The 27,469-nt window shown below is 53.2% G+C and overlaps 2 protein-coding genes and 1 long non-coding RNA gene across 4 annotated transcripts; 1 reads left to right on the forward strand and 2 right to left on the reverse strand.

Moving 5' to 3' along the window:
* Window positions 1-328: 328 nt before the first annotated feature.
* On the reverse strand, window positions 329-13,657 carry RAB11B (RAB11B, member RAS oncogene family). The gene is made up of 5 exons (XM_085211692.1): window positions 13,507-13,657; window positions 9,674-9,869; window positions 8,323-8,516; window positions 6,682-6,762; window positions 329-2,130 (listed from the first exon to the last, which is right to left on the reverse strand). Exons 1-5 carry the CDS (start codon window positions 13,544-13,546, stop codon window positions 1,985-1,987), a joined length of 657 nt encoding a protein of 218 aa, XP_085067818.1. The 5' UTR covers window positions 13,547-13,657; the 3' UTR covers window positions 329-1,984.
* Window positions 13,658-17,881: 4,224 nt separating this feature from the next.
* Window positions 17,882-26,378, reverse strand: ANGPTL4 (angiopoietin like 4). Of its 2 annotated transcripts, none has more exons than XM_010724777.4 (7): window positions 25,854-26,378; window positions 25,264-25,374; window positions 24,663-24,795; window positions 20,800-20,913; window positions 20,613-20,708; window positions 20,035-20,310; window positions 17,882-19,476 (listed from the first exon to the last, which is right to left on the reverse strand). In XM_010724777.4, exons 1-7 carry the CDS (start codon window positions 26,376-26,378, stop codon window positions 19,295-19,297), a joined length of 1,437 nt encoding a protein of 478 aa, XP_010723079.3. In that variant the 3' UTR covers window positions 17,882-19,294. The 2 variants fall into 2 exon arrangements, with proteins under 2 accessions (XP_010723079.3, XP_085067844.1); XM_085211718.1 differs by having other exon boundaries at window positions 20,800-20,916.
* LOC146542479 (uncharacterized) lies at window positions 23,043-24,664 on the forward strand. Its single transcript, XR_014880143.1, has 3 exons — window positions 23,043-23,266; window positions 23,520-23,634; window positions 23,878-24,664. It is a non-coding gene; the product is annotated as an uncharacterized LOC146542479 (long non-coding RNA).
* Window positions 26,379-27,469: the final 1,091 nt, after the last annotated feature.

Consider the following 27,469-nt stretch of genomic DNA (forward strand, 5'->3'; position numbering starts at 1 on the left):
GAGTTCTGCTCTCATCCAGCAGAACAGAGCTGGAGCCGTTCCCTCCTGGCTGCCCACACAAAGCTGTTTGAAGCCTGGCTGCAGAGCCGGCCTGCTGCACACCTGGGAATGCTGCAGCATTCTGCAGTGCCCAAAGAGGGATTCCTATCAGCATGCAATGGGACTGGGCTGCAAGCACGCGCCCCTTCACCTCCAGCCTGTCCCTGAACAAAGCTAAGAAGTGGAAATGCCACGTGCTGCCTTCAGTTGAAACTACAGCTCTCCAGGTGCACACGTTCCAGAATTAAAGGCATCCCTCTGGAAGTGTGAACAAAGTGAAAGCCATCAGTTAACCGCCCTTGATTTTATTACATAACCAGACAGAACAGTTGAGACTGGAATGTCAGATTTCCCCTTCAAGTACAATTTACAGTTTCATATTTGCTTTGTATCAGGGTATATTTCAACTCACTAACATGCAGGTAGGTTCATCAAGTGAGGCACAGTCTCGGAATTCGGAAGTATACAGAGCAAAAATTCACTGCAAATTGCTTCACTCGTCTTCAGAGAGCAGCAGATCAGCACCTCCTCCTTCACACAGCTTCACCCGGAGCTGCCTCACCGTAACATTCAGTGCTTACTGGAGGATGCAAGTGTAAGAGAGCCAGTGAGTGATGGACAGTCATCATCAGGGAGGATTTTCACAAGCTAGCAAAGGAGCAACTACATGGAGCTGTGATAACATTCTTCCCATTCAGCAAGAACAAAATATTATGGTAGTTAGCCCTGCTGATGGCAGATCTGTTACACCCACTGAAGTACAATCATTTGAGAATTACAGTCTGCAATTCGGTCAAACAGAAGAAGAGGGAAGCAGCAGGTTAGTAGTTACGTGAAACTTAGTATTATGCCTTTTAGTAAAGGTCAGGATTATGCACAAGGTCAATAGTGAAAGAAAAGTTTGAGATGCAATGGTTCTGCAGGAGTTTTACAAAATGTATAAAGTATTGTGTTTCTCTAACAACAACCAAAACCCTTACAAGTGCAGGTATATACATGACATGAAAATATTGCTTCACTCACTCAAAACGGGAGGGGAATTCTAGAGAAAAAGCAGCATGCAAAATAAATCCTGGAACTAGGGAAGGTCCTGCTTTCAGACACTGATCTACAGTACAAAATCAGCCTACTGGTACAGGTCGCAAAAGATGGTGGTTTTTTGAAAGGAAGATGCTGGCACTTACTGTACAATAATGTTAACTGATTAACATAAGCCATGAATAAATATTAAGCCACTTCACGAAGCCTGCACCAGCAGCACAGGCATTGGTGGTGGCAGAAAAAGCAATGCAGACATACTTCATTGTTCCCAAATAAAACAAGAAGAGAGAAAGATTTCCCAGGCAGGAAACAGTAAACTACACAGCCAGACTAACTGTACTAGTGGTAATTACATCAGAAGTCAGGTTATTTTCAACAGCTTTCTTAGGTGTGTGCAACCACTAAAAACCTCACTGTGAAACTTCATTGGGACAGAAAACAGAGCGTTGGATAGGACAGCTATTTCCTTTTAATTTCTCCCCTGCGTTTACAGAAACAGGAGAGAAAATCTGACTATGGCAGGAAAAAGCCTTGTAACCTAAATGCAGTTATTTCCTCAGCTGTTACAGTCGAGTCCCCATGGTTTCTCTCCCAGAACAAAGCTCAAAACCATCTGAGGAGAGCGTTTCATGGGATGATATCCAGCAGCAGATGTTCCAACACAAACATGTCTATCAGATCAGTGCCAACATTTCAAGCCCAAAACTCATCACATTCAAGGGGATCTTAGAGGCAGGGGAATTTTAGCCCTACAATTTAAGCTCTAAGATGAAAGGAGAAGACTGGGATGGGGTGAAGGAAGGAGGGGAGGGGAGTCACTGAATCACAGGAGATAAAGAAGTGCACACAAGTTTCTAGATGAAGCACAGACGAAGTGAGGGGCATCAGAGTCGTCTACAGGAGGTCACAGGTTCTGACAGCACTGCAGTTTGTTGGATTTCTGTCCGTCGGTGGTTGGTGGGACGCTGATGTCGACGACGTTGTTGCCAGGAGACTCATCGTGTGCAGACCGGTCTGCAATCTGCTTCTGAGAAACAATGCGGTAGATTTCTGAAATGAGAACAGACCTGTTAGAACACTGGAAGGCATTCCCTCCAACAGAGCATGCCTCATCTCACAGCGAGCTGCCAGAGAGGATGGCTGCACCCAGGAGTGGGAAGGTTTTAGCTGTGAAAGGGAACCCAGGCCGAGCAGCTGTGCAGTGCAACACCTGGTTGGCTTTCCAGCTCTGTGCAGACACTCAGCTCCGTCTGGAAGACCTAAAGATGAGATTCCTTACTGTCTCCCTACTTCCTGTCACATTCTTTTCAGGGACTCCATGAAAATCTTTTTCAAACAAGGAAGACAGAACGAAGGCGGGCTGAGAGAGCTGGGCTTGTTCAGCATGGAGAAAAGAAGCTGCAGGGTGACCTCAGTGCAGCTTTCAGTACCTAAAGGGAGCCTACAGACAGGAGGGGATCAGCTCTTGGAAAGGGGAGATAACAGCAGGACAGGGAATGGTTGGAAGTGAGGGAGGGCAGATTTCAGTTGGCTGTCAGGGGGAAGTTGTTTGCTGTGAGGTGGGGAGGTGCTGAACAGCTGCCCAGAGAGGCTGTGGATCCCCATCCATCCCTGGAGGTGTTCAAGGCCAGCAAGGATGGGGCCCTGGGCAGCCTGGGCTGCTGTGAGATGTGGAGGTTGGTGGCCCTGCATTGGTGGGGGGTTGGAGATTTGTGATCCTTGAGATCTCTTCCAACCCTGGTCATTCTGTGATTGTGTGAAAAGAGCAGGAATGTTCATTACTAAAACAGAGGGGCAACATTATTTAAAACATTACTGAAAAAGGATGCTTGCAAAACATCATCACACCGCAGCAGTGGCAGCATCCATTTCACCCTTCAGCTTCTGACAAGCTGTCCCCACCAAATTACAGAAACACTTGCTCCTCTCTGTTACAAATCAGTTTCCCCGTCCATGGCAGTGGAAAAGAGGTTCCACACAGCCCCACGTTGATCTGCAAATGCTATTCTTAAGGGAATTCATGCCTGAAAGCACACAGATTCACAGAACCCCAACTGCTGAAGACAGACTTCCAGGCTAGAAGCTTTCAGAAAGAAACCATTTCACCTGCTCCATCAGTAGAAATAAGTGGAAATATTTCTATTTCACTGACTGTAAGACCTCATTCCAACTTCCCTCCATTGTGAGACAGGAAAAGGGCAAGCACCTCCCTGGAAGCCTGCAGTAAATATTGTGGTCACATTCAAACAGTCACAGCCTCAAGGCAGGAACAGCCAAAGCCATTAACAAAGATTTAAAACGATGGAGAATTTTAGGATTTGGGCTCTTTGTTTTTTTTTTTTTGTTTTGCATTCTGTTGAGGTGATTTCTTCTAAAGGAAGCTGCACCTATCTACCCCATTTAAAATAGAAGCTTGAACCCAAGGCTGAGCTCACTGCCACTGCCTGTCTTCAGTCCTTTTTTGCTTACAGGGAAAAAGAGAGGCTGTGCAGACACTGTGACATCCCCCTCTCTGCTGCTCAGTGGTGTATTTTAACATGAGCTGTTCAGAGTTATCATCAAACTCTCTTTTTCTCAAGGCAGCACCCACCTGGGTTTTCTCCCAGTCTTTAATGATCCCTCAAACTGATGGCCAGCAAGGAAGCACCTGCTCCTCTCCCTCTTCCAGTTTCCCCGTGGTTTCTCCCAGCCCACTGCTCTGCACAGGTTTATTTCACTCTCCTAAAAGGATGGCATGTAGCCTTGGGAAGAGGTGGGAAGAGCCCTTTCGGCACTGCTCATTCTCAGTGGCCACATCCCTGCCATTCCTGCACTGGTCAATCTTAGCTCTCCTGGGAGCCCAGGATGCTGTCCTGAGCAGTGTCTTGAGCTCAGTTTGCCCAGGCTAAAGTTCAGTTTGACCTCAGCTAAAGTTCTGGCTCCATCTGTCACACCAGGTGGTACTGAACTCTTCTACAAAAACCTCTGGCCATTTTCTCTACGCACAGTCAGGCTCAGGACAACACTACAAGGGAAGACAGGATGGATGGTGATGACTGAGCCATCAGGGCACCACACGAGTCACCTCAGATCCAGCCAAGTGTCACAGATCAGCAGCACCTGCTCTCAAGGCCACCCCGCACAAGAGCTCAGGCTGCAGCTGCTCTTCTCTACAGCTTTGTCTCAGCAGCAGCATTCTCCAGTTACTTCACCAGCAGCTCAACCCAAATCTTGCTGGGGAGCAGAATGTAATCCACTCTTCATCCATCAGACTTTTTTACTCACAGAAGCAGCTTGACTACCCTTTTTTCCCTCCTGCCCACCTCTTCTTGGTCATCTCTAACTGTAGCACACTCCTGGGATCAGAGCTGGCCAGACCCAATAACCCCAACATCACAGCTTCTGCCTGCTTACTTCCACACCTCTGCAAAACAAACCTGAAAGAGCCTTCAAGAATTCACCAGGTTAAAACTCAGCCATTTCCCTAGTGTTAGGCTCTCATCCACGTATAATCAAGGAACAGCAACACAAAGCCAATTCTCTGGTCAGCATCCAACAAGCAGCATACATCAGACACTTCCTGCCAACCAAGCAGTACCAGAACAAAGGCTCGTTCTCATTTAAGTGAAATCAGCATCTTGTCACCAAAAAAATACAAAAAATGCTCAGGAAATGCTCTTCTTGAGACATGGTGGGATGTGCACGTCAGGCACAACTCCACAAAACAGTGTATAAGGGTGAGAATACAGAAATAGTTTATCCTCCCAGAATTCAGCTATGGTAAGCAGAAGTCAGGAACTGGATCCTGCCAAGCATCCACATCATGGTCTCAAAGAGCTTCTGAAGGACACACACTGCGTGAAGTTTTCCACTCTTCAGGATAAGATTCAGACTGCAGTGGGCAGCCAGAGGCAGAACAGTAACTCAGGATGTGTTCAATAGATCTCTTCCTACTTATGCCACACTGAAATTTAAGGGTTCTTTGCTAATTACCAATTACTTCAATTTCTGTGGCATTTGTAGGAGTGGAAGATTATGCTTTGACACATCAGCACGCAGCCTCCCATCGTGTCAAACAGCACTTTGAGACTGGACCAACAGAAAGTGCCACTACGTGGTAAATTCCTTACCTGTTTCAGAAGGGTGTTGTGATATCTATCAGCTCAGAAATCCTCATCATAGGACAGAATTTAGAGCAGAGCAGAGATGCTCAAGTTTATCAGGGTTTAGTTCCAGTTAGATCTTGCAGACCCATGCTGGCTCCCTTGTGAGGCATGTGGATGTGCCAGCACTACGGCTCCCAGCACTCTGCTTCCAAAAATTAGCTCAGACCCAGAGCTACCTAGATGCAGAGAGTACTTCAGACTGGGGCCAGAATAATACATCCTCTGGAGCACAGAGTGCTCAAGCACATAAATATGCCTCCTACTAACACCTAACTGCAGTTAGAGCACGATTAGGGCAAACCCATTGCAGAAGTTACACACCTCAACTGATGCAAATACAGAGATAAGCAATGTTTATCTGAAGCATCTCCTGCTTTGTGGGCTTCCCACTTTCACTACCTGCAGCCTATATATCTCTCAATACACATCCTCATCCCTTGCTCTTTTTCTTAACCTTTAACCATAAAACTCAGGCTTATGGGCCCACAACACTCTCAAGGAAAGAGAAAGTTCCCCATGTGCTGTATTTAGCACACAGCTGAACTGCACTCTCCCAGAGGTGCAATAAGCACTTGGCTCAAGTTTGCCAAATACCAGCTGAAAACTACTGTGAGCCAATCAGCAAAACTGCTTTCACCATGTTTTTTCACCATGCTTTTCTTTTTTGGCTTAGCACAATATGGAGGATTTGCTGCTGTATCCTGAAATAATAAAAGCTTTACTGGTGACTCCTAAACCTCACACACTCCCTTATCCCAGGAGCAAGGGCTCCATCCCTTCAGATGGGAAATCCCAAGCCCCAGTCTAAAAGAGACCAAACCCAAGAAGAATACTACAGTCTGGAGCCCTTCTGATACGACATGCAGTGAAGCTCCTGCATAAGCCACACAGCATTCCCACATGCACAGCAAGTCCTGAAGCTGCAATGAGACACCACGAACTCAGTAGCTTCATTTTGGTGTCTCCCACTATCACATTTCCAGACAGTTCCTGGGGATCTTAAGAGACATTCCCAGAAGGCAAAACCATGCAGCTGCTGTTGGTGCACAGTTGCATTCAACCTGTGCCATCAGCTGAGTATAAGAGTTCAGTATTCTGGACAGTATTACCTACCAGCCAGCTTCAGAGGTAAGAGCACTCTGGAACATTTCACTTCCTACCAAGGCTGTGGCTTTAGCACCTAGGTTTTGTGCTGGCACGGAACTACGAGTGTTCTTAGAACAGCTCAACTGCAATGGCTTCACTTTTTGGAATATTAGGAGCCTAGAACAAATCCAGGTCCTTGGGGAGAAAGGCACGTGAGGTCGGGGTAAAACACAGAGGTAAGGTGAGGCAGGTTGCAAACAAATAATCATTTCCAACACTCACTTCCACAACAGCCTCAATAACTGCAAACTGTGCCCATGTGGAAGTTTCACTACCATGGTAGGTCTGCAGAACCCACAACAGACCTTACCTGTAAGGATGTTCTTGAAGGCTTCTTCTACATTTGTTGAATCCAGAGCAGAAGTTTCAATAAAAGACAAGTTATTTTTTTCTGTAATAAATAACAAGTGGTTCAGTTAGGAACTTTAACAGCACCTTTTTTTGCTTCCAAAGGGCAATCAGCCAGGTCCAGGTTGTTGGCTATTTCCCCCCCCCATTACTGGAACAACTTGGTGCACCACTGACGCAGCTGCAGCAGCAGCACCTCTGACCACTGCTGCTCTGCAGCTTTAGGATATTTTCCTCATTGCAGTTCTTATTTAGTCAAGCCATACATTCTCCCCAGCCTGGCACAGTGTTATCCTCATCTGGCCACAGATTGCTCCTAGAAGCAACTTCAGCAAGAGCAGAAGATAACGTGTGTTGACTGCAAGAGGACTTAAATACTCCTCTGCATTTCGTAACACATGAACAGATCTAACAATTCCCTAAACAGGCCTCACCTCCAAATTACAACAAACCTTTTGGTAGCAGAGTAATTTTTCTTGACTCTTAGAGCACAAAAGATGCTTCTACATACTGTTAATAATAGTAATTAATAATCAGGCATCCAAGCTGGAGTTGTGCAGTACAGCCTGCCCATACAGACACACTGCAGTCACAGAGCTGGAACTGTGACACCTGTACCATCCCCGGGTGTTTAAGAGTAGGGAGTCAGGGACAGAAAGTAAGGTGCTGAGCCAAATGATCAAAGTAATACTCTAACCAGGGCACCTACTGATTTGTTTGATTGTCTTACACAGATTTTGCCTCTCATTCAGCTGAAAATGTAAAAGCAGTTTCACTATACACAGGGTACTTGCTTAGTAGCAAATTTTAGGAAATGCATTTAAGCAAGCCTAGTAATATTCCTAGAAGGATTCTAAAGGCTATATACTTAAATTCCAGCCCCAAGCTTGACATGCACAACTTAAATTGAACATCTGTTGGCCTATTCAGGCACAAGAATATTTGATCCTCTGCAAGATAAGGAAGAGAGAAGTAACAAGGGGCAGCAGCTCACATAACCAACAAGACTTTTCCCAAAACAACTGGACCTCCAAGTCTGATGACCACTGCATTTAAATGACACTAGATGACACTACTATCCAGGTTAGGGCTCTGAAGCAGAAACTGCACCATCTAAGAGAAGGTTCAGAATTCATTTGCAGCTCTCCATAGAACCAGGCCTCTAGGAATGAAGGAGAGACATTTTGTGTTGTGATATTTGACATCTATTGACAGATACCTGGTCTGGTGGTTGGCAACCCTGCACACAGCAGGGGGTTGAAACTAGATGATCATTGTGCTCCTTTTCAACCCAGGCCATTCTATGATTCTATGATCTATATGTTGTACTTTCTCCTCTAAACATTGCTTGCTGTTTTTTAGCCTTCCTAGAGGAAATGTTTGTGCTTTGGATATCAGGTAGCTCAAGGATGGTGTTTTACAAACATGAGATTTAACAAGAAACCACATCCACTATTTAACAAGCCAGCTGCAAAATCTTCAACACCCTTTTCTTACACCAAAATAAGCATAAGGCAAAAGTTAAATATTGGACAATAGAGTGATTCCAGTCTGCACCAACACACTGAACTTGAGAAAGCACCTGGAGATGCTGCACACCAACCTGCGAAAGCACGGGCCTCGTCGGTGGGCACAGCCCTGAGGTGGCGGAGGTCGCTCTTATTGCCCACCAGCATGATGACAATGTTGTTGTCTGCGTGGTCCCTCAGCTCCTTCAGCCAGCGCTCCACGTTCTCATAGGTGAGGTGTTTGGCAATGTCATAGACCAGCAGGGCCCCGACGGCGCCACGGTAATACCTGGCAGCACACAGACACCTTCAGAAAGCTGTGCTGATGCAAGTGCTGCAGTTCTGCATGCTTTTTTCTTTCTCTTTTAATAACCATCCCCTGATAACGAGTTCCAAACGTTTCGGTGGGTTTTTGTGACGTTATAACTTACCTTTCAGTGAGGAAAGTAACCCTTGGTGAAATGGCAGTATTTGTTGCTGACCTTCCTGTCTCTCCAAACAGAACTGGGGACCCCAGGCTATGCTAACACAATCTGCCCTTCAGCACATTTCAACACAAGCCGAGGGCTCATCACAACACAGCAAACACCAATCCCCACTCCTGTGACATCCACAATCCCACACAACACAACTGTGCCTCTCCTGCTCCACCAGCACCTGTTTGCTGTGCCACCAAACTACTGGCATCTACTTCTCTATTACTCTGCTTTCCCATTCTCTTGCTACACATCATTCCCTTTGGACTGTGCTTTCCTATTTCTCTCCCATTTTGACCTAACCTATACAGCCTTGGAAGAACAATTCCCCTCACTTTAAGGCTCACATACACGGCTTCATCTGTGCATTATTCAACAACAAGCTGGGACCTTCAGAAAGTGATATATTCCTAACACTGAAATTTCAACCCTGCAATAATCAGGCCTGCCACTGGCTGGTTGGATTTTTCCCCTCTAAAAGACACTTTTGTCTGCTACTTACACCAAGATGTTGCATCTTAAGATGCTGCCTGCATTATGAAGGTGATCTAAAAGCTTTTCAACACCACTGTTCAAAACACAGCCGCGCTCAGTGCTTGCAGTCAGGACTCCCATCTCTGCCTTCCTGTGCAACCTGGTGTAGGGAACCTGCTTTGGCAGGGGGGTTGGTCTCGATGATCTCTAGAGGTCCCTTCCAACCCCTACAACAATTCTGTGATTCTGTGATTCCTATTTACTGGATGTTCAGCATGCATTCTTGGCCTTCATTTTGACAGCTGTGACATTCACACTGAATCTAAACGTTATTTTCATTGTATTAATCAAGCAACACGACATTTGTTACCTGGTCACTTGGATCTACAGCAAGACATGCTGTAAGGATTTTGTCCCACCCGAACGCATTTCATTCAGTCTCTACCTGTAAACTCTACTGTAGCTGCTGCTGTCCCAAAGAAAGACAGGTACTCACGCTGAAGTAATGGCACGGTATCTCTCTTGTCCTGCAGTATCCCAGATCTGTGCTTTTATCGTCTTCCCATCCACTTGGATGCTCCTGGTAGCAAACTCCACCCCAATGGTGCTCTTGCTCTCCAGGTTGAACTCATTGCGTGTGAAGCGTGACAGCAGGTTACTCTTCCCGACCCCGGAGTCGCCAATCAACACAACTGAAAGACAGGACATCATTTTCCAGATTAACTCCTCACACCAGCACTGTGCTCCCTGGCTGCTGGGCTGCTTCAGCAGGACCCACAGCAATGAGGGAGATGAGATGCCCCCTGCCTGCCCAGCCTTTCGTGCGATTTATTTCAGTTATTTCGTCCACCAACACGCTCCCCACAGGAAGACAGCTGATACTACAAACAAACCAGAAAACAGCAGGACTTCACCCAACAGAACGAGTGGATTAGATGAGAAGTGAAAGACTGAAACTCTCTGCCTCCGCACAAGGTGTTGCCATGCTAACAGGAAAACATCAGTGCTGAGAGATTTCTAGACCCTCCCGATCCATCCACAGCAGATTAGAGAACACCCCTCCCTGCACGCTTTCTGGATTAGCTCACCAGCATTCTCCCATGGCCACGAACTGGGTTGGTCCCTCTGTTATTTCAGCTTTGCTTTATTTTGTGTTCGGGCCATTGTTTCAGGCTCCAGCTTTGGCAGCTCCCACCCCACTCCTCCCCACCCCGGACAGCCGAAGCCAACTCCACGCAGCGCTCTGCCTGCACTCACAGCATTCATCCCAAACCTTCTGAGGCACATACAGCTCAAGGAAGCACAGCTGCCTCTCCAGGTTGGACTCATTTCTGTCCTCTGCCACGTGAAGATGACCAGTTTCATGCATGAACTCTGCAAAAAGACCTTGGGCCATTAACTCCACTGGCCGCAGGAAGAAAATTCAGGTGGCCTGCGCCACTTTGCTAATTACCCACTGCAGTCTGGGTACCTTCAGATGCCTTCAGCGGCTGCTCCATGCTCTGGCAGAGCTGGGGAGAGCATTTCTGAGATGCTACTGAATGCAGAAGTAATAAAGGCAGGCAACCCGACCCAAACTCAGCAACAAGTTTGTGCTCTCTCTACCTTACAATCTGCTGTTCTCAACCAACCATCAACCAAAGATTTCTTCTTTTAGCAGAGACCCAAAGTCTGGAGACCCACATACCCCTACTTTCTATGGGAACAGAGCAAGAAGGTGCCTTTAAGCTTCTGGACCAAAGCAATCAGATCTCGTGGAATTTCCCCAGCTTGGGAACGGGTTACTAAACAATATTGCCTGTTCAAATGCAGACTTAAAAAGAAAGCCCTAAACCAAATGCAAGAGCCCAAACCCTTACTACATCCATCAGAACACGTGAAATCACACCCCTTTAACAGCCTTTGGCCCCACTGATAAGAGCAAGAAACGCTGGTTTGGACTTGGAAATGATCCGAACCAACAAGTCAGCATCAAGTGGAGCAGTGCAGAACAAGGCGTCCATCCCCCGTGCCCAGCTTACACCACATCTGCAGGGCTGCTCCTTCAGCCTCCCCTCCTTCCAGCTCTGCCCCGAGACCCTTTGCTGCTCAGCACTCACCATCACCAACTGCAAAGCACTGCAGATCTGTTAACACAAGATCAGGTTTATCATGGAATTTTAAACAGACCGGTTAATTATCTGTCAAAAGAAGTCTATTCCTTCACACAATAAAGAGGATTAAACCTCTTCCCAGCACAGCTCATCATAAATATTCAGTACATAAGGTTGCCAGATATTGATGAATAACATGATCAACATTTGTTTCCAATAACCAATGGAAACATTGGTTGGGCTTCAGCTCTGATCGGCGCACTCTCCTTTTCCACAAGCCTTCATTTTTGCCCCCCTATGGACACTTCTTTCCTTCCTTTTCACCCCCATAAGGCAGGAGTCCATCTGCACCATCTCAGATGTCATCTGTAAAACAAACACTGATCACAGCTGATCTTCTCAGGAGGAAAATCAACATGGAGATCACACCTCAATAGGTACACAGCTTCTGATATTCTAACCAATATTAAAAGGCCATACATTCAATTCCACCACCAAACCTACAAAATACGTTCAATTCCATCCAAACCACCCAGAACCCAGCACAAGAGGTCCCAGCTGCAGAGCTAGCTGGGAGCAGAGTTGTGAACCCCCGCCTCTGCTGGTTACATCACTGCAGTGCCTCCACAATGAGACCCTCACAGCCACACACAGCACCCAGCTTGTTCTCCCAGGACTGCGTTAACAAACAACATTTTGTTCTGATCAATAAAACGAGCAGCTCAGACCACAGGGATCAGCGCAGGAAAAAGGGAAACAGCACACAGAGAGGGACCGGTTCAGCAGAGCAGCTCTGACTGCAGCCACACTCACATCCCCAAAGCTGGAATTAGTTGGGACCTTCTGCATGCTCGAGCCTACAAGCCAATAACACACAGCCTTCCTACAGCCCTGCTGGAACAGCCGTTCCTGGAGCCCGACTGACAGCACGGATTGGTGTTCAGTGGTGTTCTCTTGCATGAGGGAACACTAAAGAAGTCGGAGCCAGCTGTATGTGGAAATAGGTTTCCTTTGGAAATGGGGGCTGGAGAAATGACTTTCATTTCTGGGTAACCTCGGGCATAAGAAAATGAAATCAGTCTTTCCCGCTGTCATCCATGGCCATTCCCACCTCTGTACTCAACTGAAAAGAGTTCAAATCTGAGCATCAAATCCCAGCAGCAGAGCAGAGGCTCGGTCAGAACGCTCCGAGTGCACTGATGTTTTCATTACATCAATTTCCCCTCGATACTTAATTCCATCATTGGAAAGGTAAGGAGGGGGAGAACGGGGAGCTGATCCTCTTTGTTTTCTTATGAGAGTGGAGATTTCATCCCACTCAATCTTGTTTATACTCATCCTTTCTTATCCGGTCCCAAACAGCCCAGAAGGAAGGAAGGACAGAAAGCCAACAGATAGGGAAGGAGGGCTTTGCCTGTTGGGCTGTGTGCCTTTTTCCTTCTGGCGTGGGGCTGATTTTGCTCCTTTGTGTTGTTGGTTTTTTTTCTTTTTTTTTTTAATGAAAAACAAAACCAAACCAATAAATGCTAACAGAGCTGCCTACGAAGCACAGATGAAGACAAACCCGTCCCCCATTTCTGCATGACATGAAGTGCTACAAAGCAGTGTGTGTGTGTGTGTGTGTGTGTTGGGGTGCGGCACCACTCTGCCCCAACAGCTCCGGGTTGTTTCGCTCCATATGAAATTAAAATCCTGCCTTCAAAGCAAACTGTTTTTAAAGCAGAGCAGCGCTTTGCCTACCTAATCAACAGAGAGAAACGCAGCAGGGAGGCTTTCAAAGAGCCCAACCCTGGGACCAGGCGGTGCGACGGCCTCAGCATGAAGCCAGCCCGGCTCCACACAGCTGATATTTCTGAGCTTACAGCCCTGCTGGAAGGCGCAGACACAGAAAGCAGGGCGCTGCCCCGCTTCTGCCTTCAAGCTCAGCGACCAGCAGGCGAACACATCCATAAAGCACACAGCAACGACAGCCACAGCAGCCATAGAAGCCACAGCAGCCCTAGCAGCCCTCCATCCCCACGGCAGCCCCGTGTCCGGCAGCCCCGTCCCACCCCCGTCCCACCCCATCAGGGCCCACAGAGCCCCGCAGGGCGCGGCCGGGCTGGGAGTGCCGCCCCCTCACAGCGCAGGGCCCGGGCCGCGAGGCTGCGCACGGGAAGGGCCGGGCCGAACCGAACCGGGCCCACGGGAGCTGCGGAGCCGCTGAGAGGCGCGGGGCGGCCCGGCCGGGCGGTACCTTTGAAGAGGTAATCGTACTCGTCGTCGCGGGTGCCCATGGCGATGGCGGCGCAGACCCTCTGGCTGCCAAGCACCGAGCGCGGCCCAACCGGGGGGGAGGGGGAAGGGGAGGTGCCGGTCCCGCCGCAGCCAATCGGCGTGCGCCAGAGCCCGCAGGAGGCGGGCGTCGAACCGGCCCCGTCAGCGCTGCCCAATAGGCGACGGGCTCGCTTCTGAGTGGCGGGTGACGCTGTCCAATGGAGAGAGGGCGGCTGGGGCGCAGGGGTGCGGGTGCCGGGACTCTGAGGGGCGGGGCGGGGGGCGGGGCTCATTATATGGGCGGGGCTTACCGTGTGGGTGGGATTGTGGGCGGGGCCTGGCGGGCTGTGCGGCGCTGGTCCCCGCGCTCCGAGCTGCGGGCGCGGCGCGTTCAGCCCGGTGCGGCGGCTCTGTGCGCTGCTCAGCCGCAGCCGCAGCCTGGCCCGCCGCCGTGTCGTGCCGTCCCCGGCCGTCCCGCTGCGCGGGCAGTCCTCCTGCCTCACTTTACAATCGCAGAATCACGAGCTTGGAAGAGACCTCCACGGTCATCCAATCATTCACTTACCACCGCCATTTCCCGCTGCACCAGGTCCCTCAGTACATCTACGCGTTCCTCGAACGCCTCCAAGGACGGTGACCCAACGCTCCCGGGCAGCCCGTTCCAGCGCCCGACCTCTCAGAGACCCTCCGTTCTCCTACGCCGCCCCATGACTGCTCAGAGCCGCCTATTGCTGCACTCCCTTTTGCTCTCCCTTCCAGCCTCACCCCACACTCACAGCACCATGCAGTGTGCCCTCCTGCTCTGACACCTTCCTATGCCAAAAGCAAAGCCCCACCTGCAACACAGAGCAGCCTAGGAAAGCGTTTCCCCTTTTCTCTTGGCTCCAGCACATGTCCTGATGGACGTTCCACTCTCGGAACGCCGCAGCTGTACTGCTCTGGGAGTTTCCCAGTGACAGAACTGCAGCCACCGATGCTGTGAGCACAGCCAGGCTCAAACTGCTGCTTGGAGATCCCCCCACCGCCTCACTGCAGGTGTGCAGGCACGCAGTGTGTCCCCCCAGCACCCATCACCAGCGCTGCGCCCGCTGCTGCCACGTTTCTGATCTGTGCCTGAGACAAATTCACCCAGGGAAGGCGACAGCTCCGTCCCTTCCTCGCTCTGTGATGTGCCAGAACATTCGCTCTGCTCATTAAACGTTCTGCCCTACTTTCCCTGGAGGAGCCTTCAGCTGGATGAAGGATTAGCGGCTCTCTGGCACCGCGTGGCAGCGAGGATAAGGAGAGCAGGGAGAGAAAAAGCTTTGTGCTCGTTGCCATCCCCCTGCGGAGATGCTGGAGGCGTCAGCTCAACCCCCCCCCCAGGCTGTGCAGCTCCTGACCCCCCAGCCCATGAACACCACAGGCAGGCAGGGGGAGGCTTCTCACGAGCTGCTCTTCCCTGGTGTGATCGCTAATAAATGTATGGGAGCACGGGAACAGGCAGCATCGGGCTAACAGCTCCCATCAGAGGTGGGACCCGGGTCCTGCTGGCCAAAAATTATTCTCTTTATGAAAACTGATCTGAAAATGGGGTGAGATATGGATGCAAACACACACTGCAGCCCCAGTGCTGTGTGTAGGCATCTCTGTTGCATAAGAAGCGATGGAAGCAGCTGGGGAGGAAAGAAGTGGATTCACAGATGCAGGCTCTAGGAAAGATGCTGCTCCCAACCTCACCAAGGGTCACACAAGAAGTTCCTCTCAGACAGATGGAGGTTTCTGTTGAAACAGAGAGTAAATCTTTCTTCTCACCCTTCCTTTGCAGCCTCAGCGCTCACATACAGCCACGAGGCATTGGCCTTTTAACCCGCACAGAAGGGATCTTTAACAACCAGGATCTGCTGGGATGTGTTGTTGCTTTCTCCCATTGATATTCACATATCCCCACAGGACTGCAGTGAGTGGCCCCACTGGGTGATGCCCACAGCACTGCCAGGCCATGGGGCAACCAATGCTGAGCAGAGAACGGCAGCAGCAGAGCTGCCCTGGGGTGGATGGTGCAGAAGCTCCCGGGGAGGGGAATGGTCCCATGCTGAGTTCCCCATGGCAAAATGTCTCCCACCCTGGGCAGGCGAGGGGTGGGAGAAGAGAGCAGCTCCTCACTGCTCTGCAGAATAAGACCCTTCACTGCCACCGCTTCGCTGTCATTCGTATGGGAGCAGCAGAAGGAAAGCATCTTATTTTTGCCCTCTGCAGCAGCTGAATGGGTTCTGAGCTGAATCTGAGGCGTGCATGGATTTAGCAGGAAAAAATAATAATAAAGCAAGCTATTTCTTCTCGATTGGGATCAAAATCACTTTCTTTTCTTCTCCCACCACCCAAGAAGGGTCGCTGTAAGTTTGGAAGTTTGATGGGAGCACCCCGTGTGTGCATTGCTAATACTAACTGCATCACCGCGATCCCCCCGGCCCCCCGGAGCTCCCCAGCTCCCAGCACGGCTCCAGCCCGTCCTCCGCCGCCGTTTCTCCCGCAGTCACTGGAGGGAGCTGCCTGTCCTCCATCCGGAGCTGCGGAGAGCCGCAGTGTGAGCGGTGATGGATGCGGCCACGGCGTGCACGGGGTGGCACGAGGGGATGAGCTGAGGGTGCGTGAGGAGGGGGCTGAGGGCCCGGCTTTGTCGGGCCGGGGGCTGAGGGGGTGGGGGGGCTCCTTTAACCCTCCTTCCAAATTGGACTTAAATACCTTTCTGAAGTTCTACTGGGATTCTTAGAGCAGCCCCCTCACCACGTGCAGGGCCACCAACTTCCACATTCAATACCAACCCAGGCTGCCCAGGGCCCCATCCTTGCTGGCCTTGAACACCTCCAGGGATGGACGGGGATCCACAGCCTCTTGGGCAGCTGTTCAGCACCTCCCCACTCACAGCAAACAACTTCCCCCTGACAGCCAACTGAAATCTGCCCTCCCTCAGCTTCAAACCATTTCCCCTTGTCCTGCTGTCATCTCCCCTTTCCAAGAGCTGATCCCCTCCTGTCTGTAGGCTCCTTTTAGGTACTGAAGGCTGCAGTGAGGTCACCCCCAGCCTTCTTTTCTCCAGGCTGAATAAGTCTGTCTTCATAGAGAAGCAGCTCAAGCCCTGGGTGCAGATTTGGGCCCCACAAAGTCAGAAGGGCATTGAAGCATTGAGAGCATCCCCAGAAGGGCTGCAAAGATAGGAGAGGATCTGAGGGCCCTGGGTTTGTGGGGCCTGGAGCAGAGGGACCCCAATGGCAGCTGCAGCTCCTCATAGGGAGAAACAGCACTGCGTCCTGCCAAACCTGGAACAGGTTGCCCAAGGAGGCTGTGGATGCCCCATCCCTGCAGGCATCCAAGGCCAGGCTGGATGTGGCTCTGGGCAGCCTGGGCTGCTGGTTGGCGACCTGCACACAGCAGGGGGTTGGAACTGATGATCATTGTGGTCCTTTTCAACCCAGGCCATTCTGTGATTCTATGGACACCCCACCTTAGTCTGACCACTTCAGCATCCTGAGCACAACGCGGCACGCTGCTGCTGCCTTAAGCAAATGGAGCATTAAAAATGTATTTCTGAACACAAGGGGGAGCGGATGGATAGCACAGGGCAGCCTAATGGGCTCCTTGTGCAATTGTGCTCCGGGCTGCCATTAACCCTGTGGTTTTCTCCAGGGAAGGATGGAGCAGGAGCAGGCAGGCCAGGTGTGCAGGTGTTTGTACAGCTGCTCCCAGGGACTTCCCGAGCCCGAGCTGGCTCTTGTCTCTCGCTCCTGGAATGAGCCGTTCTGTGGGTTTGATTGGGTTTTTGTTGTTGTTTTGGTGTTGCTTTCTGCTTTGTAGTCCATCTGCAGTCAAATGGAGACGTTGCTGTTTTGTCTGCCCCCAGTACCAGCCTGGATCTGTGTCTGGGAAGATTGAAGGACCCCAAACCCCTTCACATGTTATAGCTGCCTAGAAGCTGATGGATATTGCTTGGCATCTATGGTACAAACAGCTACAAGACTCTTATTGGCTGGGGCAGCTCCTGGTCAGGTCTGCCTTTATCTGTCCATGCAATTCAAATTGTGTTTGCATCCAGCCAGCTGCAATGAGTAGCTTTGGTGCAAAGCTTTACCATCAGGGAATAAGGAAAATCTGCTGCTCCAGGGCCTCATTTCCAGCAGAAAAACACGGAGCCTGTAAGCTCCAAGCAGACTGGAACCTGCTGGTGGGGTTGGAACAGGGACTGGTAGCTCCACACAGGACATGGTCAGGACAAGAAGAATCAAAGCACCCAATGAGCAAAGCATCTGAATGCACATCTTGCACATCTCCCACAGAACCACTGGTGCACTATCATGCAAATAATGCAGGCAGGACACTTACAGGCTTCTTTTTATTAAAAGACATTTTCAGAAAAGATATTTTAGTACAAAAACAAAACAAAACAAAAAAAAACAACAAAAAAACGTTTAAAATACACAAACTACAGCTGTTGTTTTCCAGCGCCGACACTTATAAATTACACCACATTAACACTGCATTTAAATACGGAAACAAATTAAAACGAGAAATTCGTCAAAAAGATCCAACATCCTACAAATGGCTATTTACAATATTTAGCAGCTAGGAGCTCTAGCACGGCAGTCAATATGACTTCAATAGGGCAGGATGCTTGGGAAGCCCCAAGACGGCAGCTTGGCCCGTAACAGTTTTTGGGGACCTGTTTCACCCACCTCCCCCAGCACCCATCCCAGGGCAGAACTGCACCCAGCCAGGCAGTGCAGCTCTTGCAGGGCAGCCCTGATGTCCCCTGGCCTTTAGGGTGTGCAGGAGGGGCTGTGCAAAGGATGGGGACTCTCTTTGGAGAAGGCATTGCTCCAGGCTGTGAGAGCACGCAGCTGGCAGCAGGACACCGGTTTCCCATGGACGGGCGCTGCTCCATGTGCGTGTTGTCCCAGCACACGTCCCACTGCTGAGCTGCAGGCTTAGCCATGACTCAGTCCCCAGCACCCCCCCCACAGCTGCCTGCATCATCTTGCTCATCGCTTCCCGGAGCTGTGAGCGTTTTTCCCAGCTCTGAACAAATTTCAGCCAGCTTTCAAGCTTTGGGGGCAGGGAAACTGAGGGAGCTCGAGGTGCCCTTCTCCCAGAGGAGTCCCACATCCTCCCAGTGACACCCATATGTCCCTGTTTATTGCAGGGGAGTTGGACTAGATGCCATTCTGAGATCCCTTCCACCGCTAAGGATTCTATATTCCCATTGGGTTGGAGTCACCAGAGCAGGGCTGTGAGGCAGAAATGAGATGGAGCTGCCATGGCTCCCACCCCATGTGGCTGAGGAGTGGGGGAAGAGGGCTGGGGACACTCACAGGGGGTGCACACGGTCACACGTGGGGACAACAGTGAGAGGTGGGACACGGCGAGGCTCAGCACCCGACTGGGTGCAGGGCAGTGAAGGAACCTCCCATGCTTCCCTTCACCCCAGCCCAGCAAAACCAGCACGGAAGTGTTCAGACAGGGCAGAAAGCACCAGAAGGCTGCAGCAACCACTGCAGGGCTCGAGGCGGACCCCCGGCATGCTCCGGAGGTCAGTCTCCTGCTTTGGGAAACCCCCATCCGGAGGCTTCAGTGCCATGGAGCTGCTTTACTCGAGTGAAGAGCTGCACTGTGGCAGCAAAGAGAAACACACCTCGGGGGTCTCCGTGGGGAGGGTGGGTTTGTTTTCTGTAAACACCAACTGACGGAGCTCACGTCCAGGCTCCGCAGAGAAGGTCAAGTCTGAAACGGCAGCTTTAGGGCTCTGCTTCCAGCACTGTGGGTTGGATTTTCATGGTGGTTGATTTCAGAGGGTAGTATCTGCCCTTCCAAGTCTTCCAAAAGATGCCCTGCTTGCGTTCGTGCCTCTGGCGAGGGATGGAGCGGAAGTACTTCCCATTGAGGTTGGCGTGGCCACAGGTGCTGAACCACCAGCCGCCTGCAATGCAGAGCAGGGTTTAACACACAGCACTTCTCCAGAATCAAACCCACCCTCAAGGCAGCTGCTGTCCCCATTTCCCCCACGTTTCAGGGCTTTTGGAGCTCACAGGCCCTCGTGAACCCCTGAGGAATCCCATGTACTGGTGATCTCGGTATGGATCCGGACAAGCTGGCACCAGCAAAGCTGTCACAAAGACAGATGCTTGGGCCAAGACCTGAGCCACGATCCCTACATGGTTTCAGCATCCCCCCCTGTATCCTGCATGGCTCCTCCCTAAGGACCCCTCCTGCAGCAATCCCAGGATGCTGGGAGCAACACAGGCTCGGCATCAAAGGGCTGAATTGATCCATGGCAGCCCAACCACAGCTACCTCCAAGGGCAGGAGGGAAATGGCTCATCACACACCAGGCTGGATGTGGCTCTGGGCAGCCTGGTCTGCTGGTTGGTGACCCTGCACATAGCAGGAGGGTTGGAACTGGATGATCATTGTGGTCTTTTCAACCCAGGCCATTCTATGGTTCTATGATCCTTGGAAGGGGAAGAGCCCACACTGACCTGAGAGGTGCTTGGCACAGTTTGTGTCCGCTTTGAGATCGTGGTCACGATCCCGAGTGGAGAAGGGCAGCTGCCTAAAGTCCCCAATGGCATTTTCCAGTTCTCCAGACAGAGGTCCCAGCAGGTTGAGTGTGTAGGCTGTGCTCTCCCCACCAAGGCTGAACTCAAACTGAATCTCCTGGGAGTTTCCCTCCCAGTCTTCCAGCTCAATCAGGAGGTTGTACCTTCCCTCCTGGACCAGGTGATGGATCTTCTCCAAGCCTAGCCAGAAGTCACCTGAAACACAGATGGTCTTCTGTGGTCCCAGGGATACAAAGACGTGGTGCAGAACAGACACACAAACAGGATTCAAGGGCAAGAAGGACCTCAAGCCCAGACTCTGCAGCATTTGAGTCACTGTCTGCATGTGCAGGACCAGTCAGAGAGACAAGTGCTCTGGGGGTGCCAGCAGTGTCCGTCCCCCCCCGCATCCCAACACTGCTCTGGCACATGGAGGTCTACAGGAGGAGGTGAGGGGGAATTAATTGTCCTAAGTTATCAGGTGTCCTGTGCTAAGACAGATGCCACCATCCACCTACCATGAAGGTCTCCAAAGCCATTCTTGTAGGCATCCCAAAGCTGGTCAAAGTCCACAGAGCCATCTGTACGCCTCTGGATCACCGTCCAGCCACCTTCTGCAGGGGGGAAAAGGCACATTTCAGGGCTGCTGTGGGCAAGAGCACCCTGCAAAGCACTGCGAGATGCACGGCATCTCCTCCGCTGTACCTGCAGTCATGTCACAGTAGACTTTGAAGGGCTGGGACCCCGAGGGCTGCACCTGGAAGACCCCGCTGCTTTGCTGACCAGCCAGGAAGAGCTGCTGGCAGTCCTCTGGGAGCTCTGCTGGAAGAAGGGGAAAGAGTCTGAGAGGTCGGCCCCACACCCACAGCCCAGCTGCTGCTCCTGCCACGGCCCCGCACGCGCAGCTCGACGAGAGCCGCACATCAGCATTGGATGCGTGCTGAGATGAATCCCTGGCTCTGCAGAGCTTTCAACACCAGTGACCCAATATCTTCCCACTGCTCCAAAGGCAGCTCCTCGGGCTCCCGTCCAAGAGAGCAGCCAGGCACGGGGCCAGGCTGCAGTGACCCAGGGCTGGACAGAATGCTCCGCAGCGGGACAGACACCCACAGTGACCCGCAGGGATGGGCCACAAGGCAACCACCTGCAAGAGGAAAGCTTCACCTCCCCCCATCCCCCCCAAAAGCTCTGGGCTTCCACTTCTCCCCCTCTGCCTGTCGGGGACTTTGTCCCCAGCTGCCAGCAAAGCACCGTTACAACAGCACCGATAAAAGTCCATCCGGGAACCACCGCCCGCAGCGCACGGGGTGGGGAAAAAAAGAAAAAAAGGAAGAAAAAAAAAAAGCAGCCCTGTTACAAAACGCAGAGTCGAAAGGCCGAAGGAGGATGTGCGGGGACTTCAGCCTCTGGGCTGTGGGGTGCCGGCACGTCAAGGGGCTCTTTGTGTGCAGGGACAGGTGCCCCCGGCCCCATCACCCCACACAAAGCTGCTCTGTTCCCCGGGCTGCTCTGGGTGTGGGGTGACTGCATGCGGCTCACAGCTGCCACTGGGGTGACCCCACACAGGGGGGTGATGGGACCCCAACACCGGGCCAGCCCTCACCGTGCGCCCCCGCGGCATCGGGGTCCCTTGCAGTAGCAGCCCACGGAGTCTGGGAAGGGAGGGAGGCTTGTCTGCATGGCCACAGGGCTGCATCCGGAGCCAGAGAAGGGAATGGGGCCTTTGGGCTGCGGGGGGGAGGGCATCGCCTGCAGGGCATCACCCTGGCCCCCTCCCCTTTGGGAGGCTGGAGTCAGCAGTGGAGGAAAGGTCAGCAGTGGGGGGGGATGGCAATGTGACACCCGCTGCCACCTCTCACCCACTTCCCCCCTCCCCATCCCCTCCCCCCCCCGCTGTGAACGTTCCTCTCCTCAGATGTCCCCCCCTCCATGCTGACCACTGTGGCCCGGCCCTGGGAAGCATCTCCCAGCCCCCAGCACTGCTCTGTGTGAGGACCCCCGCATTCCTGCAGGCCCACTGATGGGCTCCAGCACTGCCTGCAGCATCCTTTGTGACCCCCCCACAGACACCAACAGAGCGCTGGGTGCCACCAAGGCCACGGCAAGCATTGTGCACAGAGCATCACAGCACACGAAGCACCCAGCATCACTCTGCTCACTTTCTAGGTAATACAAGCAGCCAGAGAAGCCAGAGGGGGCTCAGGGGAAGGAGCCCCTTGGGTGATGCCCAGCAAGAGTGGCTCATGCAGATGCAGCAGCTCCTCACCTCCTCCCTGCAGTGATGGAGCCCAGCGAGTGCTCAGGTACGTGGCCACGTGTTTCCCCTGTGCATTAGCCAGCCCTGCCCCCTGGTTGTTCTCTCCCCCCCCACCTCCCCCCACTGATTTCTGGCCAAACACATTGCACTCTTTCTCTCTTCTGTTCTCCCAGTGCAACAGGGACTTTTTCGAGCAGCTGAATGAAATGCAGCTGCTTGAACAGCCTCAGCTCAATCTTTGTTTGAGGAACACACTCATTTGCTCCAGTTTGCGTTGCACACCCGTATGGCACTGGCAAAACAAGAAGACCTCCTGGCTGCTCAGCATGTTTTCCTTTCCCTCCCTCTTTATTCAGCCAAACAAGACTCCTAACCAGCACGGCTTGCTGGAGCAGCCCCAGGCACGGCACCCTATTCACCCAGCAGATCTCCAAGCACACAGAGGTCACCAACCCGGGATAAACACAGAGCTGTCTGCAGGCAGGGCGTGCCCCCCTGCCCCCCCAGCTGTCTGCATCTCCTGCCCCCCACCAGCCCCAACCCCATTATTTTGGAGTCCCGGCGCCACGGGGAGAGAGTGGGGCTTTACCCTTCCCCTACTGGGCCGGCTGCCAGAGCGCACAGCCTCTGCCTAAAGACGTGATCCTCTTTCTGTGAGTGATTAAACCTTTCACTCTCCAGGCTGCTTCAAACCTTCAACTTTCACATGCTTGGCACGCTGCCATCCCTGGCCCCAAAAAAACTCGTGTTCGCTGGATGCGAATGAAAGGGTCTTTTTGAAAACTCTGCTGGTGGAGTTCATTGCTGATCCCTGGCATCGGGCAGGGAGCAGCCGCAGGCACAAGGAGAAGCACTTCTGCAAGCCCCCCAGGCAGGGGCACGGGGCCGGCCTGCCAGGGTATCGTCTGCTTTAAGGTTGGTCAGAAAACTCGACTCAGCTTGGTAATGAAAGGAAGGCAATTTGTTTTCTGACAGCGATATCAACAACAGGGATTAGGAGAGCACAAGGGAGCGGAGGGCTCTGCAGGGCGGGGAGGAAGCACGGATGGATGGAGGGATGCCCGGCGTGCTGGGGATGCTGATGGGAGCTGGAGGGCACATGGTGCTGAGCTCACACCCTTCCCTCACGCCGTCCCCACGGGCTGTGGGTCCTCTCTGTGCCCCACAGCTTCACCCAGCAGCCAGCACAGAGGCCTGAGTCTGACAACAGTAACGAGCAAAGCCACTGCCTCACACCGCACCTTCGGCACAACCTGAGAGCAGGGCAGGAGACACCGCCAAGGGTGAGTCACAGAGAGCTGGGAGAACAATCCTCCAGCTCAACAGCCCCGCTTGGGTCGAGCAAAGCAGCACTCAGCCCTGCTGCAGGCTGGACAGCCCTGCAGAGCCGGGTGCCAGGCTCTGGGAGCACCGCATCGCTCCTCTGCTTACCGCCCAGGCTTTGTTTTGCTCACGCAGTGCTGAGGCACGCCACTGACAGCTCTGCACACACAAACTGCATGTGCTTTCCCCTGTGCTAAACCTAGGATTCCCTGTGGATTCTCGCCCTGTTTGGCTCAGGCTGGACATCCCCAGACAGCTGCACAGACGCTTCCCCAGCGCCGCGACTGAGCTGACACAACAGCAGAGCAGCTGCTCCCTGCAGTGACCTCTGCAGGACCGCTGCTTCCCGGCTGCAGCACAACAGGGACGGCACAGAAACGCTGCTCTGTGCTGCTCCTCCGACCCCACCAGCAGGAGGATGCACCCGGCACAACGGGGAGGATTCAGATATGACACTGCCTTGCATGTTTCCCAGGGCTGTGAGCCTCCAGCTCCTCTGCTCCCAGGTGTTTGCACTGCACTCCGAGCAGTGCAAGCTGAGGCACTTGTCTTTTTTGTCTACGAGACCCAAATGAGAGCAGAGGAAGAGGGATGTGCACAGACCTCGCTGCCCCATTGTGGTCCTGGGCACCTTCCTGCTGCTGCCCTGCACCCCAGGGACAGTTGACAGCAGGGGAACAGAAGCCAACTCCAAGAGCAGAAACAAGTAGCTGCTCTCAGAGCTCCTTTGCTTCCCACTGCATTCTTAACATCAGGCAGAAAAATTCCCCTTAAACCCTTGAATTCCATCTGGACTAACACTGATCCCAATGGTCGGGTCCTACCCCCGTTCCAGCTCTCCCAGCCTGGCCCAGCCCCCAAGCCCGGGTTTTGCACACAGATCTCACACCCTGAACCGGGACAACTGAACCTTTTGTTTCTGCACGGCTGCAAATGCTGCTGCTGTGCTCCTGCAAGGCGAAGCAGGGCAGCACACATTGATACTCACTGTGTGGCAGCGCGGGCTCCACGCTCACATTATGGCTCTGGTTGGTGTGGCTGAAGCTTTTCTTTGGGTTTATCTTCCACTTTGGAGACTGCGTTTTGTTGTCCTTCAGATGTAAAGGGATCAGCAGGTTGACCTGAAAAAAAATAATCCAGAAGCTGCAAGTCAGAACGGTTTTATCTCAGCTCATTCTCAGCGCTGTGCCCAAGAATTCCAGACCAGAGTTGGGGCTGGGCTTGCCCGGAAAGCTTGAGGAACAGGAGGAATCTGGGGCAAGTTGTGGTTTTTCACACCCATGCTAATGAGTTTATTCTGCAGATAAACTAAATGGACCAACACGGAGAGGTTTGGTCCCTATACACTAACGCTTCACATTTTCCAGCGCCAATCCTCTGGAAGCTCCAAATTCTGTTTGATTTGGCTTTTTTTTTTTTACTACCTATGCACCAGCACTGCGGCACAGGGACCAGGGCCATGTCCTTTGGAGGACACTTGAAGCCAGGGCACAGCAGCAGTGCTGCTCCTTCTGCCACCGATGCTTTGTGCCAGCTGGCTGCAAGGGACAGGAGCTCGTTGTGCTCCTAGGAGCTGGGCAGGAGCTCACCTTGCTCTGCAGGCTTTTAATCTGCAGATTCTGCTTGTCCAGCTTGTACTGCTGCTGCTTGATCTTCTGCAGGAGCTCCTCAATTTTCGAGTTCTGGGCATCCATCAGGGTCTGCAGTGGAGGAAGAGCCCGGTGAACCCCGCAGCCACAGGCGCAGCCCGTGCACACATGGCACGGAGCACCAGGGCAAGGTCCCAGTGTCCCCAGGTCGGGTGCTCCCAGTGCCCTGGGCAGGTCTGTTCCCTCCGTGCTGCTCCCCGTGTCCCAGCAGGGTTGGTCCTATAGGTCAGTCCCCGTGTGTTGGGAGGGTCGTCGGGTCCCCGGCGCCCCGCTCCACCCGTATGGGTCCGCTCCGATGGGTCCGGTGCTCCCACTCGGCTGAGGTCCCCTCCCATCCCCAGGGGCCGCTTCTCCGGGTCGCTCCCGGTTCCCCCATCGGGTCGGGTCCCATCAGCTCCGATGTTCCCGTTCCCACCGCCCCGCTCGATTCGGGTCCCCTCCATCCCCAGGGGCCGCTCCCTCGGGGCTTCCCCGTTTCGCCCATCGGGTCGGGTCCCCCGTAGCCCTCCGCGTCTCCGCTCCGCGCCCACCTGCAGCGCTCCCAGGTCCTTGGAGCTTTGGTTCTCCGCCGGCCGCGCCTGCAGCGCCTGCCGTACGCGGCCCTCCAGCTGCTCCAGCCGGCCCTGGATCTCGGCTTTGTCGGCCGCCACCTCCTCCAACCGCTGCCGCAGCGTCTCGGAGAGGTTGAAGAGCTGCCGCCCGCGGCCCTCCAGCTCCCGCACGCTGGCCCGCAGCAGCTCTCCCTGCTCCTGCGTCTCCCGAGCCTGGCGCAGCAGCCGCCCCATGGAGCTGTTGTGGGCGCTCAGGCGGCTGCCGAGCTCCCGCATCTGCCCCTTGGTCCTGTCCACGTGCTCCTTCAAGCCGTGGCCGAGCTGCAGCAGCCCGTGGGCGATCACGTTCACCTCGTCCCAGGAGGCGAACTGCGCCCTCCGCTCTTTGCCGCCCGCCGCCGCCGTCCGCCGTTCGGTCCCGGTTCGGCCCATCCCCGGTGCCGGTCCCGCCGCCATCCCCGCCGCCGCGGCGCACAGCAGCAGCGCTGCCCCGGAGAGCTGCATGACCGCCGGTCCCGATGCGCGCCCGGCCGCCGCGCCGCCTCTTTTATCGGCGCCCGGGCGGAGAGCCGCGCATCGCTGCGGGGAATGCCCGCCCCGCGCCCGCCCCGCGCCGCCCTTCCCCGCCGCTTTGTTCGCCTTCCCTGCGCCGAGCCCAACCCCGGCCCTTCCCGCAGCCCCAGCCGAGCAGCCCCGGCTCACGCCCCGCCAAACCCTTCCGGACCCGGTTCCGAAAACCCACCCGGGGCAGCCCCGGCCCTTCCCCTGTCAGCCCTGCCCTGCCCGTGCCTGGCATTGCTGTCTGTCCCCTCTCCATCTCATCCCCATCGCCACTACTTTGCCGTCCAAACCTCATCCCCATCCCTTCCCCATCCCATCCATTCTCCATCCCGTCTCTTCCCCATCCTCATCCTTCTTTCCAATTTCCATCCATACCCAATCGCCATTTCCATTTCTTCCACATTCCATTCTCATCCCTATCTCCATCCTCACTCCTTCCCCATTCCATCACCATTCCTATTCCTTCCCCATCCCCACCCCTACCACTTCTGCATCCAAACCCCATACCCATATCTTCCCCATCCTCATCCCCATCCCATTCCATCCCATTCCCATCTCCATTCCTTACCTATCACATTCCCATCCCTATCTCCATCCTCATCTTTTCCTCACCCCATCCCCATTCCTATTCCATCCCCATTCCCACTCCCATTCCTATTCCTTCCCTGTCCCATCCCATCTCTTTCCCACTCCAGCCCCATTCCCATCCCCAGTCCCAATCCCCATTTCCACTTGTTAATCATCCCATTCCCATCCCTATCTCCATTCCCATCTCTTTCCCACTGCATCCCTATTCCCATTCCCATCCCCATCTCCACCCCCTTTCCCATTCCTATTCCCATTTACATTTTCATCCCCATCTTCATCCCCATTCCTATCCCCATCCCCATTCCAATTCCTATTCCCATCCCCACCTTCATCCCATCCCCATTCCCATTCCCATTCCATCCCCATTCCCACTCCCATTCCCACTCCCATCCCCATTCCCATTCCCACTCCCATCCCCACATCCCCACTCCCCCACTCCCATCCCC

Source organism: Meleagris gallopavo, chromosome 30, assembly GCF_905368555.1.
Source record: "Meleagris gallopavo chromosome 30, MGAL_WU_HG_1.1, whole genome shotgun sequence".
Taxonomy (NCBI): Eukaryota; Metazoa; Chordata; class Aves; order Galliformes; family Phasianidae; genus Meleagris; species Meleagris gallopavo.